The sequence below is a fragment of the Diceros bicornis genome, chromosome 6 (genome assembly GCF_020826845.1).
Source record: "Diceros bicornis minor isolate mBicDic1 chromosome 6, mDicBic1.mat.cur, whole genome shotgun sequence".
In the NCBI taxonomy this organism is placed as follows: Eukaryota; Metazoa; Chordata; class Mammalia; order Perissodactyla; family Rhinocerotidae; genus Diceros; species Diceros bicornis.
The window spans coordinates 24907992-24924089 of record NC_080745.1 but is presented as its reverse complement, the minus strand read 5'-3'; the positions used below and the strand labels follow the sequence as shown (position 1 = coordinate 24924089).

Sequence of the window (16098 nt, the reverse complement as noted above, 5' to 3'; positions counted from 1 at the left end):
CAACAGTGTATCGCTGTGTGTGTAAATGTGTGCATGCTTTTAGAAGTTTCTACTGGTGGTGGTTCCTCTGGTTCCTTTCCTTCCTTCCTTCTCTTTCCCTCCACCAGGCACTGGGCCTTCAGAACGCCCCTGACACAGGAATGAGGCGTGGGAGTGCAGTCTCTCCGTCTCTAGCGGAGGTGTGTCGGGCTGGCTTTTAGGCAAACCTGAGAAACTTGGGGATCTGATCCCTTGTGAGATAGCTCCCACCACGCCCTTTTGCTGCTGTGATATTCCTGGGAGAAAAGTATTTGGCTTGTAGGTGAGCATAGAGTTTTTAAGACTTTAAGTTTTTAGTCTAGGAAGATTTGAAACTTCTGGAAATTCTTGTTGCCTGTTTTTGTCATAATCTGTCATTGTGCTTTTTCCACAAGTCATTTTGGAAGACAGTGCCATCCAGCCTCTCTCCATCTCACCGTTTCACCACCAACTCCCTCCCCCTCTCTTGATTTTAACCGGTCTCTTTTGCCAACAGAATGTTGGTCATTCCCAATTTTCATGAAGAAATTATGGTGGAAGCTTTGTAGCTCTCAGGTTTGCACAATCCTGGGGCAACTGATCTTTTTTTGTTTTTTTTTTTTTTAACCGCTAAATTATTATCTACTTTAGGAGGAAATAAAGGAATGCATTTTAAAGGCAAATTACCATGTTCTGGCGATTAGTGTCAGTTTCTGACTTAAATATGTTAATTTGTGTAGGAAGGTCAAAACAGACAAAACACAAAAGAGCAAGATAAACAAAAAACTCAACTTCAAAAGAGAATATATATGTATATATGGCTACCTTCAAATTGGGACACCAATATTCTTTGGAACATGGGGAAACTTCTGTTTCCCTGCTGTTGAGAGCTCTGGGCTTATAATTACTATTAATTGTCCACTTCTCTGAGGCTTACCACTTGAACTTTTCTCCTCCTTGATCTTCTCACCCCGTGGTTCTGTGGTGGAAATATTTTGACCTTTCCCTACAGGAGTGTAGGGAAGAGGATTGCTGTGTAGATCTGATTCACCATAGGTAGCTTTTTCAGCCCTAAACTGCTTTGTGAATTGATTGCAATTTTCCACGAGTATTAAAGGAAAGAGTTGATTTTTTACTTCCCTGTTCACTAGTAGTTCTTTAATGATCAGACTTTCGTCAACTTCTTCATGTGAAAGACTAAGGCAATTGTATGTGAGTTTTTCCTAGTTCTGAAACTAGACAGCAATCCTCGCTACTCTTGTGACTGCACATTCTTTACTTTCATGACAACCTGAACTTTTTCTTACTATTTCAGGCTGTCCTTATTTATTTTCTCAGCCAAACTGTTGTTGTGCAATACTCTATCTAGTCTGAGAGTAGTATTTTAGAGACATTTACGATACTGCTGATTGCAGCAAACATTGCAGCAATGGCTACTTACCGTGTCCTAGTCATTCTCGGTGTTCAAGATGTGGAAGTTAAAGATCCAACCCTTGCCTTTAAAGACTTCAAAAAAAGTCATAAAAGTAAACATAATTACAGTTAAGTGAGATAAGGGTAATGATTGAAGCATGTACAGTATGCTGTTGGAGAAATGAGAAGGAGCACCTGACCTGTTTGGAGACTTGGAAAAGGCTTCTAAGAGAAGGTGACACCTGAGCTGAGGTTTTTTTTGTTTCTTTGTGTTTTGGTGAGGAAGAGTAGCCCTGAGCTAACATCTGTTGCCAGTCCTCCTCTTTTTGCTAAGGAAGATTGGCCCTGGGCTAACATCCATGCTCATCTTCCTCTACTTTATATGTGGGATGCCACCAGAGCATGGCTTGATAAGCGGTGCGTAGCTCCACGCCCGAGATCTGAACCTGTGAACCCCGGGCCGCGGAAGCAGAGCTCACAAACTTAACCACTACACAACCGGGGCAGCCCCTGAGCTGAGTTTTTGAGCTGTGAATGAGAGATGAGGGAGAGGAAGACTGTGCTAGGCATTGATATCAGAAGACCACTCCCTTGCATGTTTGGGGGAACCAAGTAGTTAGGTAAGAGTAGAATAAAGGGGACGTGAGAAATGAAATTAAGGAAGTAAGCAGAGGATATTTCCTAAAGAAGTTTTATATATCATGTTTACACAGCCTTAAGATTTAAATCTTAACTTTATAGGGGATGATTTAAGGATGATCAGATTTGTATTTTTGAAAGTCTAAGAAGACTACTAGGTTTCTGGTATGGTTATTTGTATGGATAACCTCTTCTACTTAAGTAGAGATGATAGAAAGAGTATCTGGTTGGGAAAGGAATTGATGCCATGAGTGTAGAGATCAATTAGAATGCTATTTCAGTAATCCAGAGAAGTGATGAAAGCCTGAAATAAGGCAGGGGCACTGAATCTGGGGAGAAGGGAGATGGGTGAATTTGTCTGATATTTAGGACAGTTGAATGCAGTGGCTAAGGAAAAGGAGGCAGTCTGAAGTTAACTCCTGGTTTCTGTGGTTTGGCAACTGAGTGGATGATGATGCCTTTTGCTGATATGAAATATGGGGAGGGGAGCAAGTTTAGTCAGGGTTATATAATAATTTCAATTTGGGATGTGTTCGGTTTGAGATGTGGGAGGCAAACTTAATGATTTTTAACTTGTGGATTATCATGTTATGGACCAGATACATCACAAGGTGTTTGGGAGACATCCAGATAGAGTTAGAAATATAGTACCAGAACAAAAGAGGAAGGTCTGACCTTTGGAGGGGAGGAAGACCTATCCTCTACCCACTCTGGGTCCTTTCTGGCTGGGCTACGAATTAAATTAACATGAGATAGAATAACAGGAGAAAATCAAACAAAGCTTTATAACATGTATACACAGGAGAGACCCAGGAAAAGCTGGGTAACTCAACAAAAGGGCAGAGGTTCTCATCTTAAATAGCATATTCAGCTAAAGACAAAAGAGGATGTTGGGGGAGGGGGAAGTCAGCTATGGGAGATTACCAGAAAAGCACAGTAAACAAGAGTAAGGTTATTATGCAGATTTAAGGCCTTGCCTTCCACACTGATGTTTCTAGAGATGAGGTCATCCCTCCTCCTTCCCTACTGAGAGGGAGATAACTTTAGAAATGGAGATTTCCCTTACAAATTTAAATGTTTGGTAATCAGAACTTGGATAAGAATGGGCTTAGCAAGGACCCTCCCAGAATACCCATACCCAGAGTTATCTATGGTGATGGTTTGTCCTGGGGACAGGCCTTCTATCTTAAATTCTTTTAGGCAGTTAGTGGGGTGTGGTGGGAGGAGGTCAAAGCTTCTTTCAGAGAAAATAATCAAGGTAAAGAGACATTTTGAGGTGGCCAGTTCTGATCCCCCACACCTAAATATATGGATTTGGCAGCCATCAGCAAATAGGTTGTATCTGAAGCCGTAGGTCTGCTTGAAATCTTTCCATGAGACCACAGAATAAAAAGAAAACTGGGGATGGGTAATCACTGGTGTACCCGTAAACCAAATTATGGCTTCCTGTTAGAGTCTGAATGAAAAATCTGGACTCCTTACAATGCCCTACAAGACTCTACATAATCTGGCAACTGCTGCCTCTCTGATTTGGTAATCTTGCTCATTGAGCTTCAGCCACACTGGCCTTCTGTTTTTCAGACAGTAAGCATGCCCTCTCCGCAGTGCTTGTAGCCCCCTCTGTGTGGCATGCTATGTTTTCCCAGAATTTTGCATTGCTGGCTTTTTTTTATTATTGAAATGCCAGCTCAAACATCACCTCCCCAGAGAGGCCTTTCCCAACCATTCAACCTAAAGTTTAGCTTTCCATTCACTCTTCTTCTTTAGTTATTCTATTTTATTTTCTTTATATATGTTCTTCCCAGTGTTGTGCTGCAGTAGTCTTGTACTGGCTCTCAAAGCTGATTGTTAAATTTCTTTGAAGTTTGTAAGCCCATTTTTAAAACACAGCCATTATTAAAAATTAAAGATTTTTATATAAATTTACAATTAAATAAATTCTGTAAAAACAAAAGTAATAAATACTCAAAACTCAGCACTTCCTATTTTACTAAATGTTACTTTTATCTATGCTCTTGAGGTTATTGATGTCTATCATACTGTAAGGTGGAAATACTATATAACAGTGGCAATGGCACATCTCTCCCTAACTCCATGTTCACTGAGATCATGTCAGCAGCTTGAAATCTGCCATGATGGGAGTATGTATGTACTACAGAAATTGGCAAATGCTATAAATCAGGGCTCTCTCATAGTTAAACAGCTCCCAGCACGCTACTGGTGGTGTCCTTAAGTGAACTTGCTTTGTTTGTTTGTTGTCTGTCTTCCCTTAAGGGAATGTCAGCTCCCTCAGTGCATGTTCCTTGTCCACCTTGTTCATGCTGTGTTCTCAGCCTGTAGAACTGTGCCTGGTATGTTGTGGGCTCCCAGTAACTCTGTCGAATGAATGAATCCTCCAGAGCAGTTGAAAGGGAGGTACAAGGAGAGACCTGTTTAGCTGTCAATAAGGAGGGGCCTGCTGTACAAATTAAGATAGGGAAAACAAACAAGGGTGAAAATACTTCACCTAAATCTTCTTACTTCAGCTACTCTTTGTATTGTGCTCCTGGGTGAGTAGCTGTGTAAATATATTTTGTGATGGTAAGTACTTCTCCAGCATGGTATAGGGAAGTCCAATTAATGAGCAGAAACACTCAACCCTGGCTGTGTGTAGGAATCACCTGGAGTACTTTTAAAAATGATTCTGATGCCCAGGTACCAGTCACAGACCAAATCAAAGAATTTCTAGGGGTGTCTAGGCATCAGTATTTTTTTAAAGTGCCTCACGTTATTTTAATGTGCAGCTTGGGTTAAAAACCACTGGAGTAGACATTGGGTTGGGGCCAGATTGGGAGAAGTTCGAGCTATAGCCTGTGAATATTGGGGAGCCATCATCAACAGGGTTCAAGAAGTGGCTTCATTCAGTAATTTGTTTTTTCATTCTATAAACAGTGATTCATTTCCTACCATAAATTGGGAATATAAGAATGTATGACACATTACCTACTTAGACAAGAAGTTCACAGTCTTGTAGGGGAAACACCAAGTACAAGTTTAATGAAGTATTTTAGATGCTGCCATGAAAATGTATTGAGAGTTCAGTAAAAACTCAAGGGAGAAGATGACCAGTTCAGTTTAGGTTAAGGAGAGAATTGGGAAATAGTACACAGAGGAGGCGAACAGGAGCTGTGGTTGATGGCTAAGTATTTTGCAGGTGAACAGTGGGGACAGGCCATTTGTAAATGCCCTGTCTCAGTAACTGGTCCCACCGTGCACCTTGTTACTCATAAAAGAGACTTTGTCTATCTTGATCACCACTATATCCCCCGCACATACCACAATGCCGAGCCTGTAATAGGTGCTCAAATATTTGATTAATGAATGCTATTCTTAGAGATAGCAACTTAAAGATTTGGGGAGCCATGAGATATAGTTTGTTTAGAGAACTACGGGTCTTTGTATAGCTGGACTGTTGGAGAGAGGGGAATGGTAGAGAGGCAGTTGGTAGAGGGATCGTGAAAGGCCTGGGGTCATATTCTAAGAAGTGTGGACATGATCCTGCTGGTAACAGAACCATAGAAGGATTGTAGATGATCATGTCTGGCAAGCTTTTCAAAATATACATGCTTGTTGCTCTCCTTTATGAGTTCTTATCCTGAGGACTGACTCACACCTTCCCCCCACCTTATATATATATATCCCCAATTGATCCTTTTCTCTTCCCACCCCCAGGACCACTAAATGAGAAGTCTCTAAGATCCTTTTTGTCCCTAAAATTATATAATTTATAATGGTAGTTTGTTGCATTCTGCCAAGTCTGAGCCCATATAACTATATATTACTTTATTAATGTGAAATTTGAGAAGGTTCTCCAGCCTTATAAGCAAGAGTATGTGGTATGTTACACTGAGTGCAGTTTTACACCAGAATTCCAGCAGTTAGAAAATTTTTCCCTCTTATATTCTCTATACTTTATATATGTGGGCATAAAAATGTTCGTTTGCATATTTCACATATTTTACATGCTACCCTCTTATATTGAAACTCCCCATAAATGCTCTTTGCTTCTATTTATATTCTCATTATGCCTGATCATAGTCTCAGTTTAACATTCTGTATTTTTTTATTACCTCAACATTTAGTCCTTTAATTATTGACCAATAATGCCGTATTCCAAACACAGCTAGATGTTGGAAATACAAAGAGGGCCCGAACCGACTTGTCCTCAAGATAATAACATTTTAGTAGGGAGACAGACATGCAAACGAGTACAGTGTTATGGGATACGTACCATAGTAGATATATGTACAGTCCCAGACTTACCATGGCACTTAGAATTCTACACATTCAGTAGAAATCGTACTTCAGATTTTGAATTTTGATTTTTTCCCAGGCTCACAATATGCAGTACGATACTCTCTTGTGATGCTGGGCAGTGGCAGGAAGCCACAGTTCTCAGTCAGCTACACAGTCATGAAGGTAAACAACTGATACACTGACAACCATTCTGTTTTTCACTTTCAGTACAGTAGTCAATAAATTGCATGAGATATTCAACACTTTATTATAAAATAGGCTTTGTGTTAGATAGTTTTGCCCAACTGTAGGCTAATGTAAGTATTCTGAGCGTAATAAGGTAGGCTAGGCTAAAGTATGATGTTCAGTAGGTTAGGTGTATTAAATACCTTTTTGACTTAGGATATTTTCAACTTAACGATGGGTTTATCAGGGTGTAACCCCATCAGTCGAGGAAGATCTGTAGTAGGTAAAGAAGTCCTAAGGCGGAAGGCAGAGTAATTCTATCTCGGGAACTCAGTTTTCACAAAATAGTGATGCCTAAGCAAGGATGACAGAGGAACAGAAGGGTATTCCAGGCGGAGAGATGAGCATGTGCCAAGGCCCAAAGGCGTGTCAATAGTGAACTATATTGGGGAAATGCAAATCACTCGCTGTTGAGTAGACCAGAGCATGGTGGGCCATGAGTCTGGAAGAGAAGGAAAGACCAGGTCATAGAGGTTCTCAGATGATGTCAGAAGTGGCTTAGGTCTTATTCTGAAGGAGGTGGGGAGTCATTTAAGTATTTTAAACAGGGAACAATCTGGTCAGAATTGTGTTTTGAAAAGAGCACATGGCAGCATGGAGGATTGATTCAGAGGTAGCAAAACAGGCAAGGAGACCAGTGAAGAGGCTACTGTGATAAAGAGCACAGGCTGGACGTGTGAATGTGGAGTAGACACGATATATTCCTAAAGGTTGTGTTAACAGGATTGGATGGATTAGATTTGTAAAGGGTGAGGGAGTAGAGGTCTAGAATGATGCAAAGTGATGTAGATGGCTTGGTGGTTGCTGATTGAGATTTCAGGAAAATAATCAGGTTGTAAGAGTGTGCAGAGCGGGGAATGAGTTCAGTTTTGGAAAGGCCAAGTGTGAAGTGTTTGCAACTAAATATGTGTATTGGGAGCTCAGATGGGAGAAGAAGGCAAAGATTCAGAAACACATATAATTAGTATTTTAAACCAGTTGAGTAGGTAGAGTACTCAGCATACTGTGTGAAGAAGAGAGTTGGGGATGTTAACATATTAAGGAAAGTGGGAGGAAAGAAACATATTTGTAGGTTTGGAGGGAAAATCTCCCCCAAGTTGAGAATCACTGGATTAGAGAAATGAGGTATATTTTCCACTGAGACAGGGAGAGTCATGAATTAAAAACCAAAGTAGGAAAATTTCAGGATTGCTGGAGGTAGAGAAAGAAGGGAGCACTTGAGAATGGTGGCATGCCATAGAGAGGGCCAGCAGGATAAAGACTAGAAAGAGGCCAGAGTTTAATGATTAAATTCGAAAGAAGTAATAATGGTTATTGCACTTTTTATAATAGCAATGAGTGAAAAATAATCCATATGTCCAACATTAAACATAATGTTCTGGAAGAAACTTAAATGACATGGAGGAGTGTTTGTGACATTAAGTGAAAAAATCAGGTGGCGAATCAAAATGTATGTGTGGCAGGCGGAGGGAATGTGTCTACATGCACAGAAAAAAGCACTCACTAAAATGGTCTCTGGATCATTGGATGACAGGTGATTTTATTTTTGTTTGTGTTTTGCTGTATCTTCTAAATTTTTACAATGAACATGTATCACTTCGATAATTAGAAAAAATTATTTTAAGAAGTTAAGGGAACATAAAGGCGATTATGCAGCCACTAAAATGTTTTAAAACAATATTTAATATAGGGAAATACTCATAATTGAAAAGGTAAGATAAACTTTATTTGGTGTGGTCCATGTCTTGAATAAAAAAATATGTATTTCTGTAGCTATGAATGAAATAAAATAAGGAAGCTACTAAGTGTTAAGAGTAGCTATGCCTGGGGTGTAAAATTATGGGCAGTTTGTATTCACTTGTTTCTTTCTGTTTCCAAATTTTCCACAATTAAACGTGATGAGGAGTGTAGGATAGTGGTTAGGAGTAAGGTCTGTGAAGCCATAAGGCTCGAGTCTGAATAATGTCTCTTTTGTGAGCTGTGGGACCTTAGGTGAGTTATTTCACTTCCCCATGCCTTGGTTGCCCCATCGTAAAATGGGGGTAATGTTAACAACTACTTCATAGGTTTATTTTGAGGATTGTTCCTGAATGTATGTAAAGTTCTTAGAATAGTGCCTGACGCTTAGTAAACAACTATACCTGTTAGCTATAAGTATTATTATTATTCCTACTATGACTTTTATAATCAGAAAAACAAACTCTTAAGAATTAACAATGCCGGGCCGGCCCCGTGGCTTAACGGGTAAGTGCTCGTACTCCGATGCTGGCGGCCGGGGTTCGGATCCCAGGCGCGCACAGACGCACCGCTTCTCCGGCCATGCTGAGGCCACATCCCACATACAGCAACTAGAAGGATGTGCAACTATGACATACAACTATATACTGGGGCTTTGGGGGAAAAATAAATAAATAAATAAAATTATAAAAAAAAAAAAGAATTAACAATGCAGACAGAAGTCATTCGTAGCCTGATAAACAGCAGTTTCAGGGGCTGGTTGGGTAGAAGCTGAATTGCAGTGGGTTGAATGCAGATAAGAAAGTCCTCACAGCAAATGCAGACTGCTCAATAAGAGCTTATATGGGAGCACTTTTTTCTTGAGTGAATTTTCCTTTTGTTTGCTCCCATGTAGTTTTATTTGATTTGAAATAATTTTGAGTTTCTAATGTATTCTTTGATTTAATTTTTAAAGCTGAGTAGAAGAGGCAGACAGAACAAGTTTAACAGTGTGATTGATGAAACCTTGTAAAATTGATCAGATTACTCTAGAGTTTAATATCTCATCTTTACTGTCTTTGTTAACTTTCCCAAAGAGGTACTAGCTTTACAAAGATAGCAATCAGAAAAATAATAATAAACTGTTATGATAATTCAGTATCAGTTTATTGATCCTAATTATCATTACATTTCTTTTTCTTAGTATATAAAAATCTAACATCAGAACACTCTGCTGTGGTTCATATGTCATAGAATAAAAATTCTGGCAAAGGTGAAACCTTACCAATGTAGTTCCTAATCTGTCTTAATTTATTTTACAGTATGTGCATTACTTTTTTTGATTTGCTTCATCCACAGAAGGAGCTCAAAAAGTGGGATGAGTTTGAAGATATTTTAGAGGAGAGGAGGCATGTCAGTGACTTGAAATTTGCAATGAAATGCTACACACCTCTTGTCTATAAGGGAATTACTCCTTGCAAGCCAAGTGATATTAAAAGTAGCGTTCTCAATTCTGAACAGGTTCATTACATCATTAAACAGGTAAGTAAGTGATTCCCTCTTTAACCATAGCCAGATTTGTTCATTGTCAACAAGTTCTTTCTCTTCTTGATTCTATGAATTTATTTTGGTATCTTTAATGGATTTTTTTTTTTTTTGGTGAGGAAAATTGGCCCTGAGCTAACATCTATTGCCAGTCTTCCTCTTTTTGCTTGAGGAAGGTTGTCCCTGAACTAATATCTGTGCTAATCTCCCTCTCTTTGTATGTGGGATGCCAACACAGCATGGCTTGATGAGCAGTATGTAGGTCCACGCCTGGGATCCAAACCTATGAACCCTGGGCCGCCGAAGTGGAGCGCGCGCGCTTAACCACTACGCCACAGGCCGACCCCTTTAACGCATCTTTTTAAATTTTGCTATATTCAGCCCATTCATCAGATGTTTATCATACTCATAATGTGTGTTGGCCTCTTTGCTAGAAACACTGGGGGTCTGACAGTGAGCAAGTTGAACAGAGTTCTTGACCTCTTAACTGTAGTCTGAGAGGGAATGATGAGTTGTACACTCAATTAGAATGAAGTATAAGACATGCTAGTGGGAGCCCAATGTCTAGGAACACTAATTAGTTACAGGGGCAACTCATTTTGTGTATTGAATTACAGAAGTGGTTTTTAAAATGAGGCCCTAAAGGTGATTAGAGGTTTTGCAGGTGAAGTGGGTTTCTGCCCTCTCTTCCTTTCCAGCCTTTGTTAGGATTATCTTAATAGCTGTTTCACCAACATCCTTACTTTTCCTGTGCCCCAATCTGCCTTCCAGACTGCCCAGAAAAAAAAAAACAGCCCAGGATCTGTGCCACTGCACCTTCTCTGTTCATATAACCAGGTACCTACCTGGCTGCTCCCAGGAGGATGGGCAGAGTTATGCAGATCGATGCTCTTCAAACACAGGGTCCCTTCTTATGTCAGTCCCTTTTCTAATGTTGCTTCTCCCTCCCTTCCCCTCAGCTCTACCCAACCTTCATGCTGCCTTAAGCTGTTATTAGACCCTACCTCCCTTGCCATTAGTAAACAATCATATATTTTTCTTTGGAATAATGAAAAATATTAGAAATTATCTTCCTCAAATTCCTGTTCCTTGTCTTCAAATGTATCTATATCTCTATCCATTCCCATGTATGCTTTTTAGTCTAGGCTCAGAGACAAGGCTAACCACACATCTGTGCCTTGATGCCATCCCTTTCAGTCTCTTCTACGACCTTCTGGCAGGCATCCTCTCCCTTCCCTCTATCTTCAGCCTTTCTTTCTCAGTTGACTTCTTCCCTTTAGTCTATAAACAGATCCAAGGCCACTGAACTGTACATTTAGAAATGGGTAAAATGGAAAATTTTATGTTATGTATATTTTATCATAATTTTTAAAAATGGGATGATGATTAAAAAAACAAAAAATAGGTCCAAGGCTTTTCCAGCTTGGGAAAGCGTTTTTGCTTTGACTGTTATCCTCCCTCTCCTCCTTCTCATTCAGACTTTTCAGTTACTCATTCTATGGCCACTGTCTTTACTTCCCTACCTCCTGTTTATTTAGTCTTCAGTCCATTTATATTCCATATGGGTTATCTTCTGGCCCTATTACTAAACCTTTCTTGCTACATCACTGTTTTAGATAACCTTTGAGTAAAATAAAGGAATACAGGTTAAGAGGAAACAGTTATCCTAGTCCCACACCCTTGAGTCTATTGAATTGAGCCCTCAAAAAGATAAGATATGGAGCTAGGTAGAGGATGATTGCACATTTGTGAATGTACTAAATGCCACTGAATTGTTTACTTTAAAATGGCTAATTTTATGTTATGTTAATTTCACTTCAATTTTTAGAGAAGGAGGAGATACTTCTTCACTGCATGTAATTGGGGAAGTTGGGACTCCAGCATCCCATCCTCTAATATTCTGTGCCTCATCCTAAAGCAGAGCATTCTCCTTTGGGAAGGATGAATATTATTTATCACATAGACTTTACTCTTTTTCAAAGTGCTTGTTTAGGGGAAAGTTAAAAGGATCAAATTAGGCTTGAGGACAGGAACTGTGACTTGTTCATCTCCAGGCCCTTGGCAGTCCTGGCACACAGCCAACATTTTGTTCTCTTAAAGATGTGGTATGACCTGTGAATAAAGAGAGTTCCATTGTGAGATCATTGCTTTCACTAATTATCCTGTGATGGTTTGGGGATTTTTGTACCAGTTTCCTATATATCTGATACGGCCGGAATGGTTATTTCAATATAATCTTGTATTTTTACCTTGTATATTACCTTGTAATAGCATTGAGCAAGCTGATGAAGTGCTGCAACAATCTACTGACAGAAACTACTAAATGTATATTCTAGGACACTACATTATGGGCAACAACTTATTTTAGAGAATTTGCACGTAATCTCATTAACAAATCTAATGGAAAGGTGAGATGTTTTCTTTAGTCTAAAATGCTATTCTGGAAAACCGATTCTCTTGGAATTTCTAGTCTTTAAACTTGTCTAAATAGGATCGTGTATCTACTTTTGTTATGTTGGAAAATAAATTATGTCAATTTAAATTAAGGAGAAAACATACCATTTTTGAGTTATACAATATATTTTTTTTTTTTTTAAAGATTTTATTTATTTATTTTTCCCCCAAAGCCCCGGTGGATAGTTGTATGTCGTAGTTGCGCATCCATTCTAGTTGCTGTATGTGGGACGCGGCCTCAGCATGGCCGGAGAAGCGGTGTGTCGGTGCTCGCCGGGATCCGAACCCGGGCCGCCAGCAGCGGAGCGCGCGCACTTAACCGCGAAGCCACGGGGCCGGCCCCTAGTTATACAATATTGATCCATATGGAATTAGTCATACTGGTTTAAGTAAAAGGAGTTCTGGCCCCTATTTTTCCAGAAATTTATCCCTGCTTTCCTTTTCCTTTTAGCTTTCCAAGGAATCCCTTCAATCTGTTGATGTCCTCCGAGAGGAAGTTTGTGAGATCTTAGATGAGATGAGCCACAAACTGCGTCTGGGAGCCATCCGGTTTTTTGCCTTTGCCCTGAGCAAAATATTTAAACAGATTTTCTTGAAAGTGTGTGTAAATGAAGAGGGTATTCAGAAAGTAAGTATTGCTTATTAAAAAACAATCTCTTCTTCAAACCCCTCACAATTTAGTCAACTCAAAGACTTGTCACTGCGCTAAATGAGCAGGCCCTAGTTGTCAGGCATCAGTCTGGCAGAAGAGGCTCTCCCTTTCTGGATGGTGTGTTTTTTCCCTTGACCTGCAGACCCACAGGCTTCAGACTAGCTTAATTAGTCAGGCGAGACCTACAGACTAACCTAATGTCAGACGTTCACCGAGTTACCAACGTAATAGAAAGGATTTCTGTATTTGCTTCACTTGGACTCTCCAACAACATTTCCTTTATCCTTTCATCAGTACTCTGGTGTGTTTTTCCTATAAACAAGGACATTTTCTTATGGTGCAATTATCAAAATAAGCAAATTAACGTTGATACGATACTACTAATACAGACCTTATTCATATTTCATTAATTGTCCCAGTTGGATAGCTATCTTGGATAGCACAAGAAAATCCTACATCATGTATTACATTCAGCTTTCATATCTCTTTAGACTCTTTTAATCTAGAACAATTCCTTAGACTTTGTTGGTATTTCATGATATTATTTTTGAAGAGAACAGACCAGCTATTTTATAGTGTCCCCCGATTTGGGTTTGAGTGATGTTTTCTCAATATTAGCCTCAGATTGTGTACTTTTGACAGGAATATCTCAGAGTGATGTTGTATCCTTCTCGGTACATCAGATCAGGAGAACCTGGTGTCTGTCTGATTACCGGTGATGTTCACTTTCATCATTTGGTTAAGGTGATATTTACCAAATTTCTCCACTGTCAAGTTACTATTTTTCCCAGTGTAATTAATAATTATCTTGTGGAGAGATACTTTAAGAATGGTTCAGTGTCCTGTTTTTCATCATACTTTCCTCTGCTAGTTTTTACATCTACTGCTGATTTTTGCCTGAATCAGTTATTACTCTAATGATTGTCAAATGGTGATTTTTCTAATTCCATCACTCCTATTATTTAATAGTTTGCTTTTTTCTATAAGAAAGAGCTTTCCCTATGAAGATTATTTTTATTCATTTATATTTTTTAATACTTTTTTTCCTCTAACTAGGAAGCTCCTACCTTCATTGACCTTTGTCCTTGTGCTTTTTAATGTGTTGTTTTTATTCAGTCATTCACCTTACTTTCAAATATTTCTTCTTTTTCCTTCTATGACTATTTTTAGATTGCTGACTCTGGATCTCTGTCAAAGAATGTTTGGTACAGTGTTTAGGGCCAGGGAATGTTGGCTGGCCATGTCTTAACTCATCACAAATTACCCTGCCTCGGTTAGTTATATTTAGATTTCAGAAAAACAGGTAATACATTGATACTAGTGAATATTTTAGAGGTTTATATCCTGAGGAATATATCTAGAAGCTCAAATGCATCCCTCCCACTTGATGGCATCCATCTCCCTGGCAGTGAGTCAAGTGTATAAGTAGAGAAATCCATTCCTCTCGTTCGTCCTAATAATTCATAGATTTTTTTTTTAACCTCCCCAAGAGAAGCTTTGTTCTCTCTTACTGTGGACAACCAGCCTAGTGCAGCAGTTAACAGTTGACTTTTTAATTCAGACTGACATCAGTCCCATTCCCAGCGCCACCATTTATTAGATGCATGGACCGTGTCACAAACAAGGAAGCTAAGGCTTAGGCTTAGTTACAAATATGTGGTATTAAAGAATGCACATAAATGCTTAGTAGGTAAAATGTTTAATATGGTGCCCAACTAATATATGTTAGTGATCATCACTACTATTATTGTGATTCGTAAAAATTTACATTTTTAATATTCTTGTATTGTGTGAGATTGTTTAATTAGAACTCTGAAATAAGTTTTGTGTGTGTGGTAGGGAATGCTGAAAAACGTTGTTAGTATTCCCTCTGTACATACACATGTTCTTCCAATTTCTGATTTGAGATATGATCTTAATAATATGAAAACTGAAATTATTAAAAATGTAACATTTATTTTAAAGCTACAACGAGCCATCCAGGAGCATCCAGTTGTTCTGCTGCCTAGTCATCGAAGTTACGTTGACTTTCTGTTGTTGTCTTTTCTTTTATACAACTATGATTTACCTGTACCAGTCATAGCAGCAGGAATAGGTATGTATTGTTTTTCTACTTTTTTTGTTGTAAAAATTAAAATGTTCACTGGAATGGTTTTAACAATACCAAGGTATTTGAAGAAGATGATGAAAAAAACCTCTCCCTTCTTTTTTCTAATCCCAGTGTTTAATAGTTTGGATTACATCCTTCTATACTGTGCTCTATTATGCCTAAAACAGACATAAACCAAAAACCCTATGCACATATATGCTTGTTTAGGTTTGAAAAATAAGATTATATTACTTTTATGAGTTACCTACCTTACCTACCTTTTGCTTTTTTTTAATTTGATAATATATCAATGACTATTTTTATAGGTCAGGAAATAGATCTAACTTTTTTTTTACATGTTTTTAAATTGTAAATTTAAACATATTTAACATATTTAAACATATTTAAACATAAAATTTTCCATCTTAACCATTTTTAAGTGTTCAGTTCAGTGGCATTAAGTATATTCACATTGTTATACTACCATCACCACCATCCATCCACAGGTCTTTTCATCTTGCAAAGCTGAAATTCTGTTCCCATTAAACACTGACTCTCTATTCTACTCTCTCCCTAAGCACCTGACAACCACCGTTCTACTTTCTGTTTCTATGAATTTGACTCCGCTAGATACCTCATAGAAGTGGAATCATACAATATTTGTTTTTTTGTAACTGGTTTATTTCACTCAGCGTAATGTCTTCAAGGTTCATTTGTGTTGTAGCATGTGTCAGAATTTTCTTCCTCTTTGAGACTGAATAATATTCCATTGTATGTATACACCACATTTTGTTTATCCATTCATCTGTCAAATGGACACTTGGGTTGCTCCCAGCTTTTGGCTATTGTGAATAGTGCTGCTATGAAGCCAGGTGTATAAATATCTGTTCCAAGTCTCTGCTTTCAGTTCTTCCAGGTGTATACCCAAAAGTAGAATTTCTGGGTTATATGGTAACTTTATTTTTAACTTTTTGAAGAACTGCCGTATTATTTTCCATAGTGGCCACACCATTTTATATTCCCACCAGCAGTGCACAAGTTTTCCCATTTCCCCACATCCTCACCAACACTT

The 16098-nt window shown here is 38.7% G+C and overlaps 1 protein-coding gene across 2 annotated transcripts in view; it reads left to right on the top strand.

Annotated features, from left to right (window-relative positions):
• The window catches only part of GNPAT (glyceronephosphate O-acyltransferase), a 30862-nt gene that overhangs the window by 373 nt on the left and 14391 nt on the right, over positions 1-16098 (top strand). The window contains exons 2-5 of one of the 2 annotated variants that reach the window (XM_058543028.1): positions 9646-9828; positions 12168-12239; positions 12737-12913; positions 14903-15032. In XM_058543028.1, the coding sequence (XP_058399011.1) occupies positions 9646-9828; positions 12168-12239; positions 12737-12913; positions 14903-15032 (562 nt within the window). The remainder of the gene's footprint in view (positions 1-9645; positions 9829-12167; positions 12240-12736; positions 12914-14902; positions 15033-16098) is intronic. The other variant, XM_058543029.1, reaches the window with a different exon arrangement.